Source organism: Sus scrofa, chromosome 7 (genome assembly GCF_000003025.6).
Source record: "Sus scrofa isolate TJ Tabasco breed Duroc chromosome 7, Sscrofa11.1, whole genome shotgun sequence".
In the NCBI taxonomy this organism is placed as follows: domain Eukaryota; kingdom Metazoa; phylum Chordata; class Mammalia; order Artiodactyla; family Suidae; genus Sus; species Sus scrofa.
In genome coordinates this window covers 58,873,170-58,891,853 of record NC_010449.5, presented here as the reverse complement: position 1 = coordinate 58,891,853, position 18,684 = coordinate 58,873,170, and the positions used below count along the sequence as shown (strand labels likewise).

At 46.0% G+C, this 18,684-nt stretch overlaps 1 protein-coding gene across 3 annotated transcripts in view; it reads right to left on the bottom strand.

Moving 5' to 3' along the window:
- The window catches only part of EDC3 (enhancer of mRNA decapping 3), a 66,783-nt gene that overhangs the window by 3,622 nt on the left and 44,477 nt on the right, over positions 1–18,684 (bottom strand). For all 3 annotated transcript variants that reach the window (XM_001927872.4, XM_013978071.2, XM_021099053.1), the window contains exons 5-6: positions 4,541–4,694; positions 482–699 (exon numbers count right to left, since the gene is read on the bottom strand). In XM_001927872.4, coding sequence (XP_001927907.1) covers positions 482–699; positions 4,541–4,694 — 372 coding nt within the window. The remainder of the gene's footprint in view (positions 1–481; positions 700–4,540; positions 4,695–18,684) is intronic.

The window sequence follows — 18,684 nt, the reverse complement described above, 5'->3', positions numbered from 1 at the left end:
CATGGATACTACTGGGATTTGTTTCTGCTGAGCCACGACAGGAACTCCTCCCTGCTTTATTTGTCTCCATTAACACTTACTACCATCTGACCGGATAGAAATGTTACTTGTGGCCCATCCTAACCAGAATGTAAGCTCCATGGAAACACAGATTTAAGAGGAAAAAAAAAAAAAAATCCAAAAGAACAAAACCTGCTGCCAATATCCCCAAGTGTCAGGAACGGTGCCCATCTTGTAAATATTTGTGAAATGAATAAATGGGTCCCAACCTCTCCATCTGAGTGGAGAACGAGGAAGGTGAAGGGATGGGAAGTAGGCCGGTTGGCACCAAAATTATTTATCTCAGACACTAACTCCACTCACAGGGAAAGAACACTATGCTTGTGGTGCTTTTCCACCTGCCGCCACTGGGTGGCACTGCCAGACCATCAAACTACGGAGGAGGGAGAGGGCCTCGGCCTGGCCCTGTCCAAGTGCTCACCTTTGAGGCTAGATACTTGTTGGCCTTGGGTCTTGCTGAAGAGAGACAGCTCGTTGGTGATGGATTCCAGCATCTTCATGAAGTTGGGAAGGAAGAGGATGACCTGGACATCATGGTTAGCTAGATGCCTTCCACAGCTGATACCCTGAGCCCCCTTCACATGGGGCCCACATAGCAGGGCCACTGTAGGCCTCTGGTGAATATTTTTGGGATTCAATCTGGAACAGAAAGTAAAGGAGCATTATTAGCAGCAGGTCTGCCAATCCCTGGTGCCATATACCAGACAAGTGCCTCTCAGACCTGTTGCTCTCGAAGTTCTCATTAGTTCCAGTTTCAGAGGGGGACAAAATCCACTACAGGTTAGGTTTATACGGTGGCATTCCCACTGTCCCACACCCGAGTGTCACTTCATTTGCTGGGTCCTCTCACTAGGTAGTTCACCCAGATCTTGTTCCATATAACACTGTTCGCAGAAGGCTGCTTTCTGACCAAGAACACTTATGTTCTCACTGTGTGACCTAGTAGGTCCAAACTCTCCTTAGCAAAGAGCCTTGTCCACCTCTACAGCCTTCTTTGCTCTTCTTCTCCAACATGCCTGCTCCACTGCAGCAAGAAGACTGGTCTCATCATTTTCTCCTGCACTTGTTAGGTTCTTTATTGCTTCTACTCAAACTACTTCCCTTGCCCAGAAAGCCTTTCATCTCTGAAACTCTGACCTACCCTTTCTAGTATTACCATGGCTCAACTCTGAAGAAACTCACAGCAAGTACCAAAGAAGATAGTTCTACATCATCCTCAATCAGTTGCCAGTCCAAGTTCTTTACTGAGCCGCCAGTAAGCTAATAACAGCAATGTTCTTAATAGCATCTATTTCACAGGATGCCGGGTAGATTAATGGATGTAAAGCACTTGAAATAGGAACCAACACAGAGAGAGTATTCAATCAATGCTGGCATCATTTTAGTACTGGACACAGAAGAGGCAGCAGGTTAGGGCCTTCCCAGCCTCCTAGGCTGGTAGCTGCCTTGGATACCGACCTTCTGGATGAAGTCGCTTCCAGCCATTCAAAGCTGAGACCTCTCTGGTCTCAGAGAAGTCACAAGTAAAGAGGCTTGGAGGATTAGCCCTAGAGCTGCGCCCAACTCACACGCAGTGCAGTTTGCCCCTAGGCAAGAAGAGGAGATGAACCACAAGAAAGAGGCTTAGGTCCCTGCTTAGGGGCAGAGCAGTGACCGCCACTTACTGGTTTCCCAAAGGGAGGAAGACAGATGTCAAGACAAAGAGGAAACCCCCACCCTCGCAATAAATTTGCAGGACTTTTGGCACTGTACTCTACTTATTCATTAAGCCATGCATTCCCCCACCACACTGGCATCCCTTCACACAGACACTGCGGAGTTCTGGCATCTGACTCACCTATGTCTAGTCCCTAAATGGACTCTCCCTCTCACAGAGGCATCCCCCCAGGAGAGGACTCAAAGCTGACCACAGCCCCCACGTACCCAACAGCAGGGGTCAGAGTACAGGCACTGGAGACCTGGCTCTACTGTGCACCAGCAGTGTCACATGTCCGCTCTGAGCCTTAGCTTGCTCATCTTAAAGCATGAGTCATGACTCACCTTCAAGGTGAAGCTATGAGGGTCAAATTAAGTGCTGTTGTGCAACACAGTGGGAAACGCATGGCACTGGACACACCTGAAACTGCTCACTGGGGGAATCTTAGGAGAAAACCGGCAACTGCTACAAAGGCTAGGAAGCGGCTCTTTGGAGAGTTCAGACAGAGAGAGAATAGACAGGCACAAGGACAGCCATCCCCAAGAAGCTGACAAGAGAGGAAGGTGACTTGGTGAGGACATTCAGATCCTGCCCCCAGACTGCTATTTCTGGGAAGCCACTTTATAGCCTTAAATACTCCCAGGAACAGCTTATTCCGAGAGATGCCCCAGCAGCTGCTCTGGGAAGAGGTTCAGCAGTTGCCAGACCCAAGGGCCTGATGCTCCTTCAGAGGCAGCCTGCCCTACCACACTCTGGGGTCTACAGTGGCTCTTCCTGGCACAGCAGAGGCAAGGGATCCAGGTTGAGAAGTAGGTCTAAATCACTGGCCAAGGAGGAATAAGCACAACTCTCTAGGCAAAGAGAGTGGAGAAGCAAGGAGGGGAAATCTCACAACCAGCTTGGATCCCTTTGACCACACTTTCCCACAAGGCTGCTGCCGTCCTCCTCCTCTTTGCTGACCCAGCAGCCGCCTGTCAACTCTAACGGTACTTGCTCTCTAAGCAGAACCATTGCTGACCGTGCCTTTATTCCTTCACCACCACTTCGGGGGTCTTAAACACAACCCTCTTGGTTCTCTTACGGCTCCAGCTTTAAACTTTCTTAGCCATTTTGGAAGGCTCCTCATCTCGTAACCATGCTTTAATGGTGATACGTTTTCCTCACTATCCACCCCCTCCTTAATTCTTATACCATGGACTAGGTGGTGACCTCCAGATCTCTATATTCTGCTAAGACCTTTTTCTAAATTTCAGATTCGGGTTGCTAATGATCTATTCAGATATCTCACAGGCCTCCTAAACTCAACACATCCAAAACAAAATCCACCATCTCCCCCAAACCTGCTCCTCTCCCCACGTTCCTTATTACCTGACCAGGTGTCCAGGCAGGAAAGCTTTTTTTTCTTTTGTCTTTTTGCCTTTTCTAGGGCCGCTTCCTGCGGCTATGGAGGTTCCCAGGCTAGGGGTCTAATTGGAGCTGTAGTTGCTGGCCTACGCCATGGCCACAGCAATGTGGGATCCGAACCACGTCTGCAACCTACACCACAGCTCACGGCAACGCCAGATCCTTAACCCACTGAGCAAGGCCAGGGATCGAACCTGCAACCTCATGGTTCCTAGTCAGATTCATTAACCACTGAGCTATGGAGCAGGAGCACAGGAGCACGATGGGAACTCCTGGAAAGCTTTAAGTTCCGTGATCATCGGCGCTCCATGTTCTATCACCTCCCACATCCATTCAATTATCCTGCCCTGTTGTTTTACCTTAAAGAAATTCCCTCATCCACCCACTTCTCTGATCCGTACTTCCCTGTTTGGATCACTTCTCATCTGGCCCCTGCCTTAGTTTTCTGTTACAGTTTTCCAATTGGTCTCATGGTCTCTAGTCTTGCCTCCGTTCAATCTACTCAAAGTCATCTTTCTAAAACACAAGACCGATCATGTTACAGCCCTACTGGAATCCCTTCAGCAGCTCCCTGTTGCTCAGCTATACCAAAGCCCTACTTTTCAGCCACACAAAATGACTGACTGATTCACAGTCTCTCCATCCTCTCTGCCCCTTGGCACACGCTGCTCCCTAGACCTAGACTACTTTCCCCCTTCCTGCTCGCCCCTGTGCACTCGTCCTTGCTCTGAAGGACTTGGCTTGGATGTCACTGTTCTAAGTAGAAATGCAGCCTCCTAGAGAGTCTTCTGTTTTCTCCACTACAGCACTGCACTTTCTGGAGGCCTCGCTAGGCTACTGCAGGGCAGGAGCACAGTCTCTTTCTCTTTGTGAAACTGGCCCTAACACAAGGACTGGTACATGGTACCAGTAAACATCCACAAATAAAATTAAGCACTGCTCCGGATACATCAGCCCAAACAGTAGTGGAAAGGTACCAGTCTAGCTCTCACACTCAGTGGTCACGGTGATTCTAGAAGTTCTCAGGTATGGAACTCAGAACTGATTTTTATCCTAGACCCTTTGAGTGAATGATGAGTTCCAAAGGCTGGGTCTCCGAAGGTCCTTAGCAGGCAGGCCTCTGGCAGTCAGCCAAAGTCAGAGCCAGCTGTCCCCAGGAAGGAAGGGCCAAGGGTGGTTTGATGGGAGAAGAACGAGGACTTTCAGGACATGGGTGAGGGGGGCCAACAAAAACCTTGTAGCAGACAGGAAAGTGACTTCTAGAAGTACTCATGTGAGAAGAGCAGCAACTGTCCAATTAACCATGTGTGAGGTGCTGTGGTGGAGCTGAGGCAGAGTAGCATCACCCACACTTGGCCCCGCCGACCTGGAGGCACTTACCTGTTGGGTCCTCCAAGCAGGGTCAGTGCCATCTGGCTGGCACACACACCTGTCATCTCCAGTCTCCGTTCCAGGGTCAAGCCATGTTTCTCAGCCACAGACAACAGCTTTTTATGCAACTCATAGGAAACACTTGGGACAACCAGGCCAGAGTCTGCAGTTCAAAAGGACATGAAGAGAAAGGGAAAGCAATTACGGGCAACCAGGGCCACAAACGAGTGCACTTGATCTACGAAAGCCAAGACTCTAAGACTGACCCTCCCCAGCCCAGCCACCAAAGCTGGGACGGAGGGATGCTATGCTGTGCCCCAGAGTTCAAGCAGTGGACGGGGAACTGAGTAACCATTTGTTCGGGTTTCCAGAGAGCAGAAGTGAAGTTAAGCTCTCCTAGAAGTTCAGCTCTGAACACGAAGGCCAAATCCACCATGCTGTATTTGGTACTAGCAAGAAAAGGCTGCACTCGATCAGCCACACTAGCAAAAAATAGGCTTTTCTCAAAGTGAGGGAAACGCCATTCCTGGCAGTGGGGTGTTCCTCACAAGCAGACCCCTTATCCTTGCCCCAAAGTGGAACAGATACCAGCAAACCCTCCTGACCCTCTGGTCCCTGCTGCTCAATTTCAAGATAAGAGGACTTGCTCATCCTATCTGCTCCACACATCCTCCTCCTCCCACTCTCCTCTACTCAGCCCCTCCTTTTGGCGGAAGAAGTACAACTAGAAACCTTTTTTCTCAAATAATTTGTCATTTACTCCCCATTTTGGGTGACTGCAACCTAATACTCATACTACAGGGGGAAAGTTACATGGAAAGCAACCAATGCCTTGCTCAGAAGAATCTTAATTTATTCATCATAAATAAACAGAACTCTGTAAAGGTTAGGAGATCATAGTCATTGAAACTACACCATGGAGAGTACTTGGTTTTACAAAGCCTAAGTCTGCGGCAGCTGGTGCACTTGAACGAGTCTAAAGCATTAAATATATCATTATCAAGGAACTGTTTCAGGGCCCAGAAAACCAGAACAGGAAAGGAACAGCAAAGTCAAAAAATTGTGATCTCAGTGGGTTAAGGATCCAGCGCTGCCATGGTATAAAGTCACAGACGCGGCTTGGATCTGGGGTTGCTGTGGCTGTGGTATAGGCTGGCAACTGCAGCTCTGATTTTTTTTTTTTTTTTTTTTTTTTTTTTTTTTGTCTTTTTGCCTTTTCTTGGGCCACTCCCGTTGCATATGGAAGTTCCCAGGCTAGGGGTCAAATCGGAGCTGCAGCCACCGGCCTACGCCAGAGCCACAGCAACACCAGATCCGAGCCACGTCTGCAACCTACACCATAGCTCACGGCAACACCGGATCTTTAACCCACTGAGCAAGGCCAGGGATTGAACCTGCAACCTCATGGTTCCTAGTCGGATTCGTTAACCACTGAGCCACGATGGGAGCTCTGCTCCGATTTGACCCCTAGCCTGGGAACCTCCATATGCCGAGGATGCAGCCCTAAAAAAAACAAAACAAAAAAATAAATAAAAAATAAAAAACAAATGTTGAAGTTACTGGGCTGGCCCCAAGGGAGCAAGCTCTGCCAAAGAGCCCCATCTGGCCTCACTGGCTGACCAAGAAACACGGATTTCAACCAGCAGGTCATTATGGGCCAGCATGTAACTAGTCTTGTCTGGCTGGACCACACGCCTTTTTAGATCCTGTATCCTCATTTACACTGGATTGAAAACTCCTCAAAGTAGGGAATTGTACTTCCTCAGCCCCCACCTCAGTTACACTGTCTTAGCTGTATTTATCTATCAACAGAGGCAATTTCTTATCAGGTACGCAAATGTATGAATGATGCAAACCTACTGCTATTTCTGGTGTGGCTTAACTCTAAGGCAGATGTTTTCAGAAAGTTCATCATCATCCTATTGGCTTCAAAGTCCTGTACAGAAAAACTTCTTTTCCTCACTGATCACTTCAGGAGAAATGTCTTGCGGTTCTATCTGGTGTCTAATGCTGCTATATTATATAGATTCTTAAAACCACACACAATTAGGCTGCGGCTGTACATTTTAACAACAGGTATACAAGCACAATGACTGAACTTAAAGCACCCCGGTCTGTATCTTCTCAAGAGAAGGCAAAATAACAATCATGTAATAACAAAATAAAAACCATCTACATGTCAGAATTAACACTATCCTGTTGGTCAACTGATCCCCTCCACCTGAGTCCTACCCCCGCTTGGGGCAGAAACAGCAAAAAGTGCCATCACAAGCTTTGCCTCTCCTTCACCCTTTCAGAAATGTCAGTCACTGATGTCCCAGGTGCCGATGCTGGCAGCTGTAGTCTGACCTTGCATGTCAAAAGCTGATTAAAACAGCCATTTTTTATGGCCTGCTCCAGACATGCACATATTATCAGAACTAATTAGGAACCACTGATAGCATTGTGAAAAAGCTGAATGAATTCTCAAGAGTCCCAGCTACTAACAACCCTAAACCTGTTAGACAAGTCACGCACCTGCCTACTTCAAAGACTGTCTTCACCTGCAGAGTCACGCAAGGGAGAGCTTCCCCTTGGGTCTGGGCATTGCTTCCCCTACTTACTCCTTTTCTGCTGAATTTGAAACAGGTCAGGGCTGTGAGTCTTGGGCCTGCCGCCCCACAAATCAAACTTTCTTTCTGGGCCTAGGTCTTGTGCCGTGTGTACAGGCACCCACTCTCTAGTTCTAAGGGCTCCGTGGGGGCAGGCTGAGCATTTCCTGCTACTTTTCTCCTCACAGTCCTTAAGGGTATAAAACTCAAGGTACAGACCCCGCTCTGGCTGGCTAGTGCTGCAGCTGGAAACAGCGTCTGCTATATTGCACTGATTTGGGCTGGGGGGAGGGGCCTCTGTGATGAATTGGCATGTTTTGCAGCTTAGGGAAAGACAAGGCCAGAAATGCTTTCTGTTCAGTCTGCCAGTTGCAGGGTCTAGGACTCCACTGCACTCTGTTTCTCTGAAAGGAACATGCAAGCACCACAAAATGTTCCTTTTCAACAACAGTTACACACAAAGCCAACCAGTCAGACGGGCTTATCAGAAAGAGGCAGAGGGAATAAAATAAACTCCAAAGGAAGGGAACCAAGAACATAGCGTGTAAAGTGCAAACAATAACATCGCCAAAGCCTGAACATGGGCCAAGCCTAATTATGTTTGGGTTGGAAGGTGGATCTTTATTGTTTGGGAACCAAGGCAGTAAAATCAGTTGTTAGGGCTTCTCTTAATATTAATATGTATTTTACAGCTGTTGGTGAAACAGGAGAGAGAGATAATTATAGCCCGTTCGTGACAAGCAGAACACTTCTTAGGATCTGATTAACCTCAGGGTATCAAGAAAAACGGCTTAAGCACACCCAGCACAGGCCAGGACAATCATTCCACAGCTTGAGGCAGGGCCATAGAGCCTGTGGCCCAGCACTACAGACTGTCCCTCCCACGTGTCTTGGCCACTCCTGCATTGATTCTTCTATCTGACTATTTCAGGCCTTTCTCTCCCCAGTGGACACCTGTGCACGTTCTCACATCCTCCCTTGCACCTCCCCACACTCAAGACACCCTCCAGAGCTGCATCTAAGCCTTCCCCAGTAACCTCAAAATCCCTCCCCTGTCCTGCAAACCTCCCGGCCTTTGCGTTGTCTAACAAGACTCCCACAACAAAATGGCATCGCAAATCCAAACTCAATCCTCATAGTGACATGGCCTTTTAATTGGAAAGGCTGTGTGTGTCCTATGTCTTAGCAATGAGGAGCACAACTCAGTAAAGGGCACAGGTATTCCTCTAGGATCGTGAATTCCTCATATTGGTTCTTTGGGGGGGGGTATAAAACCACTGGTAAATTCATATCTTCAGACCCACAATGTACATACAGCCCTTATAGACTTAAATTAAATCTACCACAAAACTCAATTTGGTGTCAGGAATATCTCTGAAACAAGAATTGGTTACAAGAAACCTAACTACTCTTAAAACTCTATTAGGGTCCATAAGGCCTCCCATGATCTGGCCCCTGTACACTATTTAGCCTCTTTGCCTTGGACCTCAATCCCCACATGCTCCAGGAATCTTGGCTGCCTTCTGTTTCCAAGTACTCTGGGGGTCTTCTGGCCTCAGAAAGCATGGCCCCTCAAAAGCCTTCCCTCCTCAGGCACTCTTCTCTCTTCCAACGCTCCCCCACCCCACACAGGGCTAGTTCCTCATTCTTTAGGCTCAATTTAAACATCCCTCAGACTCAGCATGCTGCTTACTTCCTTCGTTGTATTTAATACAACCTGTAAGTGACTCTTTTTTCTTTTTGGACTATAGCTTTGCTAGACTGTAAGCGCCACGAGGGCAGTAACCCTGTCTCGTTCACTGCTGTGAACCCTTCTTCTCCACGGTGTCTTCGGTGCTAGCACAGAGCCTAGTGGAGGGGCTGCATGAACACATGCTGAATGAGCGAAGGGGAAACCTACCCAACAGCCTCAGGGCGTTCTGCAACTGGGTAAGAGCCCAGCTGTAGGCAAAGCCAAGCATGGGTGAGATGTTTCTCTTTCCCCACTTCTTCCTCCCCCTTTAAAATCTAGACAAACCTCCTATCCACACTGGACCTCATTCCTTTGGGTTAAAGCTCTACTGGAACAAGCTTTGGACTCATGAGGTAAAGGACTTCCTGACAAGATTAACTCATTAATTATAAAGGGGGAAAAGTATCTTTACAAGGAAGGAAACTGCTGGACAACACCTTACCAAGGGATCAAACCAACCTCAGTGATGGGACAAACTGACATCGTATCCTCTATAACATGATGCCCCAAGAGAGAGCCCCACCAAAATCCTGGAAAAAATATTTACCATGAATTATATCAAAAGAAAACAATCAGCAAATCAAAACTAAGGGGTATTCTGTAAACTGTCTGGCTTAGGCTCTTCACAAATGTCAATATCACAAAAGACAACAAAAGTTGTGGGTGCTGTCCTGATTAAAAGAAAGAGATATGACAACTAAATGTAACAGACAATAGTTGATTAAAAATACAACTATAAAGGACACGATTGGGGTAACTGGAAAGTTTTGCATATGGAATGTGTATTAAATAATACTTTTGTACTAATTTTAAATTCTCTGAGAGCAATTTTTTTTCTTGCCTTTTTAGGGCCACACCTGTGGCATATGGAAGTTACCAGGCTAGGGCTCCAATCAGAGCTACAACTGCTAGCCTACACCACAGCCACAGCAATGCCAGATCTGAGCCATGTCTGCCAACTACACCACAGCTCATGGCAATGCTGGATCCTTAACCCACTGAGCGAGGCCAGGGATCAAACCCACGTCCTTATGGATACTAGTCAGGTTTGTTACCACTGAGCCACAATGGGAACTCTTCCCTGAGAGCAATCTTATAGTTCAGTTGTATAGAGCAACATCCTATTGAAGACATATGTAAGTATTTAGGGGTGAAATGTAATGAGTGCAACTAAAACTCAGATTGTTCAGGTGTGTGTGTATGTATTTATGTGAAATAAATGTGGCAAAATGTGAATTAATAAATTTAAGTGAAGGATGTATGGCTGTTCATTCATTATACCATTTTAGCAACTCTTCTGAAAAGTTTGAAATTTTTTTCAACATAAAAAGTTGGAGGGAATTCTGATAAGCAGCAGAAATTGCTGTGGCTATGGTGTAGGCCGGCAGCTGCAGATCCGATTGAACCATTAGCCCGGGAACTTCCATATGCCATGGGTGCGGCCCTAAAAAGACCAAAAAAAAAAAAAAAAAAAAAAAAAAATGTTGGGGAGGAGTTTCTGCTGTGGTACAGCGGGTTAAGGATCTAGCATTATCTCTGCAGAAGCACAGGCTTGATTCCTGGCCTGGTTAACTCCAGCACTGTTGCAGCTGCAACTCAGATTTAATCTCTAGCTCAGGAACTTTTCCATATGCCACAGGTGCAGCCAAAAAAAAAATTGGGGGAGAAAAAAAGAGTCAAATGTCTCCAAATATGATCAACAAATGTTTGCTGAGTAATAATACATCAAGCCAGTGGTGGGAGTGGCAGGAAATAGAATAAATAAAAAGAATACGAAAACAAACCATGTTCCCAGTCTTACAACCTAGCTACCAACAAAAAATATATATATGCAGATATCAGAGAATATAAAACCAACTGTATTATCTTGAGCACAGGTGCAAAGTATGGATTTCAAACCAGGAGCTGCAAGAAGAATCAAATTCTCACTCTGAGCCAGGCAGGATTATAGTCACAATGATAGGAGAGAGCGTGCACTCCTTAACACACTGAGTGAGGCCATGGATCGAATCTATGTCCGTCCTCATGGATACTAGTCAAATTTATTTTCGTGAGGCCACGACGGGAACTCCAGAGCTTAAAATCTTAAATTAAAACTGGCAATAAATTGGAGTTCCCTTTGTGGCTCAGCGGTAACAAATCCAACGAATATCCATGAGAATGTGGGTTTGATCCCTGGCCTCGCTCAGTGGGTTAAGAATCCAGTGTTGCCATGAGCTGTGGTGTCGGTCACAGACGTGGCTCAGGTCTGGCATTGCTGTGGCTGTGGTGTAGGTTGGTAGCTGCAGCTCAAATTCAACCGCTAGCCTGGGAACTTCCATCTGCTGCGGGTGCAAGCCCCAAAAACCAAAAAATAACACCTGGCAATAAGTTGCCACGAGACGCTTTCCAAGACTGTAGGAAGCACAAGAGTTCATTACTGGGAAAAGGGTCTAAGCCAAGATACCTGTCTTGACAGTACTGCTCTAAAGCCTCATGAAAGTGCCAACGACCAGAACCAAGCCCATCGTGCTGATGACAAGTGTCCATCTGGTTATTCAGGCCCATAAACTCTGATGGACTCCACGTTTAAAGGACTGACTACTCCTTCCACTCCTGGCACGAGAGGATCTGCTAGAACCAGAAGTTCCCCAAATCAATCAAGTCATTGTCAAGGAAGTCTGCCAGCAGAGACACAATTTCAGAAACCAGGCTCAGAAGCTCTGCTCAATTAAAAGCTACAGTGGCATGTGGTTCAGGAGCACAGATTCTGTTAGTGCAGGTTTTCAGGTCCTCCTAGAATTTACCTCATGTCTCCCTTGGGCTCTCTTAAGAGAAGAAATGCTGGAGTGGTACCTCCCTGGGCATGGGACATGGTCTATTCTGTAAACATGAGAAAAGGAATGAGCGTTGAAGGGAGATCAAGGCAGGAACCTACATGGGGTGGGCCGATGGTTTGAAAAAGCAATGAGATCATGACCAGTTCCACTACAGCAGACACTGGAGTCTCCACAGGAGAAGGATCTTCCTGAAGAGCACAAGGGGCTCTAAAGGCAGTCTTCACTCCCCTCAGGGTAAAATTCTTCAACGGCCACTTCTAAGCTAAAAGATGTATTTCTTTCTGAGTTCCTTTTGAACGTATAAGCAAAGGCAAAGGAGATTTCCTAATTACTTATTCTTTAAGAAATAAACACACTGCTGGTCTTGAAAGCATTAGGACACTTCTTTTTTTGCCTCTTTTTTTAGGGCCGCACTCATGGCACATGGAGGTTGCCAGGCCAGAGGTCCAATCGGAGCTACAGCTGCCAGCCTGCACCAACCACAGCCACAGCAACGCTGGATCTGAGCCGCATCTGTGACCTACACCACAGCTCATGGCAACGCCAGATCCTTTACCCACTTGTCGAGGTCAGGGATTGAACCCGCAACCTCGTGGTTCCTAGTAGGATTCATTTCTGCCGCGCCATGACAGGAACTCCACATTAGGACACTTCTTGAAGGACTCTTGGTGATAAGCAGCAGCAGAAGGCAGCCTGGGCTGGGAGTTCGAAATGGAATGCCAGCTGTGGAAAACAACTGCCAGATGGCATGGTGAAAGCCAGCTTGTCCTGAGAGCAAGATACATCCCCACTGAAGCTCAAAGACTTGGCTAGCCAAGGTGGGAAGAATCAAGACAAAAGCCACAAAACAGCAGGAAAAACCAACTGTGGCTTCGCCAGGTGCTTCAGAGTGGGAACAAGAACTGCTTTTACTGAGAAAAATGAGTACAGGGTAAGTGGTGCCGAAATAAGGGAGCTTAGACCAAAGTGTCTCACTCAAACTGTGACCTCGTCATTCAAGACAGTAACAGTAAACTCAACTTCAGATCACACACTTGCTGCTCTCCACATCTCAGCAGACACATAGTGTGGAGCAGAGGAACATCCTCAGGCAAAGCCAATGGGACAACTGTGGAGATTCAGTGCCAGTACCAAGGGCACCCTGGTGCCTCCCATCTGGCTTCTACACACTTGAAGACAAGAGAAGGTTACATAGTGGAAAACAAATGGTGGAAGTTAAATCAGAAATCTACCAAAAAGGAAGGGCTCTTGAATAAACATACCTGAGAAGAATTTCTCAGAGCCCAGGAATGAAGAGTTTCAGACACTTTAAAGTCACTCCTGATTAAAGATTTACTGGAACACTTAGCTCCAGCAAAATGAGGATATAACAAAATCGGGATAACCTCATAGAGATGCTATGAACATTAACTGAGACAAGCACGAGAAGTGCTTAGAATGGTGCCCAGGACTAGTAAACACCCAACGAACATTTAATATTATGATGTTGATTATAATGTTGTTTCTCCTGAACCAGGCCCTACCCTTTGCTTTCTGCTACCTCTAAATCTTGACACACTTCTATTATTTGTTTGTTTACACATCTGGGTGCCCTATACTCTAAGGTCCCTGAGGTTATGGGCAATGACTTAACTAGAGTATCTAGAATAGTGCTTGGCACAAGGGAAAAATTTTGCAAACATTGATGCTCTGAAGTAATTTTACTGAGGCAGACTCTGTAATTCACATTAAAGTCAAATATTAACTAAATAATAATTATAAGCCAGGCATTATACTACCTGCTTTCCACGTGATCTCATTTACTAGTGAGATAATACAGTGACAAGTATTATCCCACTCTACAGACAAAGAAAGAGGCTCAGTAGTCCCCATGTGGCTACATAACTAAATTCTCTGATTCTGCAGAAGCCCCTCGTTGAAGCCTGTAATAATTAATAAGTCCCTCATTGTGGTAAAGAAAGTATCTGCTTTCTTTCGGCTCAGCCACAAAGCAGGAGGAAAAATCACAAAACCATGTAGATTTGGCCTATTATAAACTCATGTAATCTAACCACAACTAGACTCACTGCCATTTCTTCATGACCCTCAGATTCAATGCTTTTGAATCCTCTTGTTCACTCAATCCCTTTTGATCTGTTTTCAAGCATCAAATCCTATCAAATTCCCCTTGGTCATTTCCCTCACATCTTTTGTCTTCCTCTCCATTCAAAGATCCAAAGCCCTGGAACATTAGTTATTTCATTGGCCTAATTTATCTTCCTGTTCTGATCTCTCTCTCCTCAAATTATACCCTGAATTCTATCATGAGATCAGTCTTCCTAAAGACTAACACATCTTCCTGGAGTTCCCATTGTGGCGCAGTGGTTAACAAATCCGACTAGGAACCGTGAGGTTGCGGGTTCGATCCCTGGCCTTGCTCAGTGGGTTAAGGATCCGGTGTTGCCATAAGCTGTGGTGTAGGTCGCAGATGCGGCTCAGATCCTGCGTTGCTGTGGCTCTGGCATAGGCCAGAGGCTGCAGCTCCCATTAGACCCCTAGCCCGGGAACCTCCATGTGCCGTGGGAGCAGCCCTAGAAAAGACAAAAGACAAAAAAAAAAAAAAAAAAAAAAAAAAGACTAACACGTCTTCCTAAAAGAGACTTTGGATCATGTCATTTTTAGAATCCTTCAGTTGTTCCCCATGGCCATAAAACAGAGACGACACCAGTACACAGGCTCTCTGAGCTCTGGTCTGAAGTCATTTTAATTTTAATTTCATTTATTTATTTTTTTTGCTTTTTAGGGCCACACCTGTGGCATATGGAGGTTCCCAGGCTAGGGGTCTAATCAGAGCTGTAGCTGCCGGCCTATACCACAAACACAGCAATGCCAGATCCGAGCTGTGTCTGCTACCTACACAGCTCAAGGCAATGCTGGATCCTTAACCCACTAAGCAAGGCCAGGGATCGAACCCGCAACCTCATGGCTCCTAGTTGGATTCATTTTCGCTGCACCACGATGGGAACTCCTCTTTTTTTTTTTCTTTAAGTTATTTTTAATTCCTGCTACTCTCCCCACAAAACCTCTGCCCTGGCCAAACCAGTCAATGGCCAATCTCCTATATGGTCCTTTACTCACACTATTCACCAGCACTTGCCCAGCCTAACTGAATTTCCTTCTCTTCTTCTCTGGTGACATCCTGCCCATGCTTCAAGGCTTTTGTCCTGCTCCCTTTGTGAAGCCTTCCCTGATTAACCCAGGCTTCAGGACCTCTCCCTGTCTCTCAACAGCCAGTGCACTTCATGTCTGCACTCAGTGAACTCCAGATATATATGATATCTTTCCATTTACCAGCAAACTTTAATAACTTGAATGCTACAACTGTCTTAGAATGACTTACACATAATAACCACAGTATTTTTTTTTTTTTTTTATGCTTTTTAGGGCTGCACCTGCAGTATATGGAAGTTCCCAAGCTAGGGGTCGAATCAGAGCTCCAGCTGCCAGCCTATGCCAGAGCCACAGCCACACGGGATCCACGCCGCACCTGTGACCTACACCACAGCTCATGGCAACACCAGATTCTTAACCTGCCAGGGATTAAACTCACATCCTCAGGGACACTAGTCAGATTCATTTGCACTGCGCCACAACGGAAACTTCTAACCACAGTATTCTGACTGACCCAAATTGCCTTAAGTATTACTTCTTAGAATATTACATGAGTATTTAGCAAAGATTCTTCTCTCTGAAAAATCTTACCACTCTCCCAAATAGTGTTCTTTGGGGACTTCTCACCTCTGAACACAGGGGGCTCGCATGCATCCAGCATTTTATAGCCAAACTTAACAAACATGTATGTGACCACTGGATACTATTATTTAGCAGCGCAGGTCCAAGCTGAAGGAACGTCTGAGGAACGTTTGAGGCAGCAATACTATTTAAGAACCCAAAGTGGCTTTCCAGAGAGAAAAAATTTGGGTGCTAAATTTAGTTGCTTCCTGAATGTGTTTTCCCAAATGTGTCTTCCCAATCAATAGAGCTTTTATAACACCCCCCCCCCCACCACACACACACACAGTTGGCAAGGAGTATTGCCAAAAGAAATATGAGCAATTAGGAGTATAACGGATTAGAAACTGTTGACACCACTTAGCCACTTAGCATGCAGTCAATGTGCAAGACCACTGTAATGGTAATACCAGCAGCAGGCTGCCAGAATCCTGAAACCCGAGCCATTACCAAATGGGTAGTAAACATGATGTTCTTTTGCTATTCTGGGAATTAGTAGAAAAAAAGGTAATTTGGAGTTCTAGAACATGAAGGTTACAAGGCTAGACTGGAGAGCTGGCCTAGCTACGGTACAAGTGCTGATTTAAGTTAACCTATTTCTGGGGAATACTAAAGAGAGACGGCTAGACAGTCTAACTGCCATTAAACCGTCCTTCTCTTCTTACACTATAGTCTTCTTTCTTTTTAACTTATCCGCATTCAGAAAAGGAATGGAAATGTGACAGATAAGAGCCTTTACCTCCCTGGAACTCAATGTTCTCCATCTGTAAAAAGAGAAAATTATACTACCTGATCAAGTAACCCAACACTAACATTTTGGGGCCCTAGGTTGTTTCTCCACATATTCCAGATAGTGTGCCTTATTCTGATACTAACATTTGAATAGTAGATCCCAACTGGAAAATTAGTTAGGCACTACCTGAATAACCCTGAGTGAAAATCTGCTTTGAGGCTTATGCCCTGGAGCCAGATCAGAGATAAAAATCATCTATAGAAGCTACTCAGCAAGATAACTGCTTGCTTGCTCTATTTCCAGCATAGACCCTGCTTGGCAAAAAGACTTCATTTCTACTCCTTACCATTGTTAAGAAGAAAGAGAAACCAGACAGCATGAGGCTACAGGGCCTGTTTCCTCTCTGTCATGCTCCAGTGAATGCAACTGGTCACTACACACTGGCAGCTGCCACACCTGAGTTCTTGGCCAAGGTCCAACCTGAGTTCTTGGCCAAGGTCCAGCACATGTGCTTTGTAGTATGTCTGTTAATGGCTATTCTGGGAAAATAGTTTCATATGAGAGGAGGGAACTCTGACTTCCGTCATTAAATTAAAGCAAGTGCGGAGTTCCCGTCGTGGCGCAGTGGTTAACGAATCCGACTAGGAACCATGAGGTTGCGGGTTCGGTCCCTGGCCTTGCTCAGTGGGTTAATGATCCGGCGTTGCCGTGAGCTGTGGTGTAGGTCGCAGACGTGGCTCGGATCCCGTGTTGCTGTGGCTCTGGCGTAGGCCGGTGGCTACAGCTCCGATTGGACTCCTAGCCTGGGAACCTCCATTTGCCGTGGGAGCGGCCCAAAGAAATAGCAAAAAGACCAAAAAAAAAAAAAAAAAAAAAAAAAAAAGCGCAAGTTGGAAGATTAAGCTGGGAAGATGGAGTATGTAGTAGGGAAAAATACCCACCTCTCCTCTTGTCTAACTTGGCAAATGTTTTCTCAGACTTCTAGATCTAAGAATCTTTCCTAATTCTTACTATCATTCTCTCTCTTTTAGCCACTTCCCTCCAAGGCAGGCTAAATTTCCTCAAGCTCATGAATTTTAGAGAAGTCACACACTGCAAGACCCAACCACCTGAGCTTTCAGAGAGTTATGAATAGAGGCAGCTCATTTGGCTACTGAGGGCAATAAAAAGGAGAACAATCAAAGGTGGATGGATGGCAGGATCTGAGTATACTATCAGACCTACTGGATGAGAGCTGCTTTTTTCCTCTCATTCTTCTTAGGGCCACATCTATGGCAAATGGAAATTCCTAATGCTAGGGGTCAAATCAGAGCTTCAGCAGCAGGCCTATGACACAACGAGAGAGCGGCCTTTGAAATGCTTAAAACCTGGCTTTTTTTTTTTTTGGTCTTTTTGCCTTTTCTTGGGCCGCTCTCCCTCGTCATATGGAGGTTCCCAGGCTAGGGGTCCAATTGGAGCTGTAGCCGCCGTTTGACGCCACAGCCACAGCAACGCAGGATCCGAGCCGCGTCTGCAACCTACACCACAGCTCACAGCAACGCCGGATCTTTAACCCACTGAGGAAGGGCAGGGATCGAACCCACAACCTCATGGTTCCTAGTCGGATTCGTTAACCACTGTGCCACGACGGGAACTCCAAACCTGGCTTTTTTTTTTTTTTTTTTTCTGCTTTTTAGGGCCACATCTTCGGCATATGGAAGTTCCCAAGCAGGGGTTGAATTGGAGCTGCAGCTGCTGGCCTACACCATAGCCACACCAGTTCCAAGCCAAGTCTGTGACCTATACCTCAGCCCGTGGAAACGCTGGATACTTAACCCACTGAGCAAGGCCAGGGATACATCCTCATGGATATGAGTCGGATTAATTATCACAGAGCCACAATGGGAACTCCAAACCTGTCAATTTAAAATAGGCCTGGCTCTCATGTGCACCCGCATGTTCATTGCAGCACTATTCACAATAGCCAGGACATGGAAACAACCCAAATGTCCATCGACAGATGATTGGACTAGGAAGATGTGGTATATATACACAATGGAATACTACTCAGCCATAAAAAGGAATGACATAATGCCATTTGCAGCAACACGGATGGAACTAGAGAATCTCATCCTGAGTGAAATGAGCCAGAAAGACAAAGACAAATACCATATGATATCACTTATAACTGGAATCTAATATCCAGCACAAATGAACATCTCCTCAGAAAAGAAAATCATGGACTTGGAGAAGAGACTTGTGGCTGCCTGATGGGAGGGGGAGGGAGTGGGAGGGATCGGGAGCTTGGGCTTATCAGACACAACTTAGAACAGATTTACAAGGAGATCCTGCTGAATAGCATTGAGAACTTTGTCTAGATACTCATGTTGCAACAGAAGAAAGGGTGGGGGAAAAACTGTAATTGTAATGTATACATGTAAGGATAACCTGACCCCCTTGCTGTACAGTGGGAAAATTTAAAAAAATTATTATATAAAAAAAATATATATAGGCCTGGCTCTAAACTA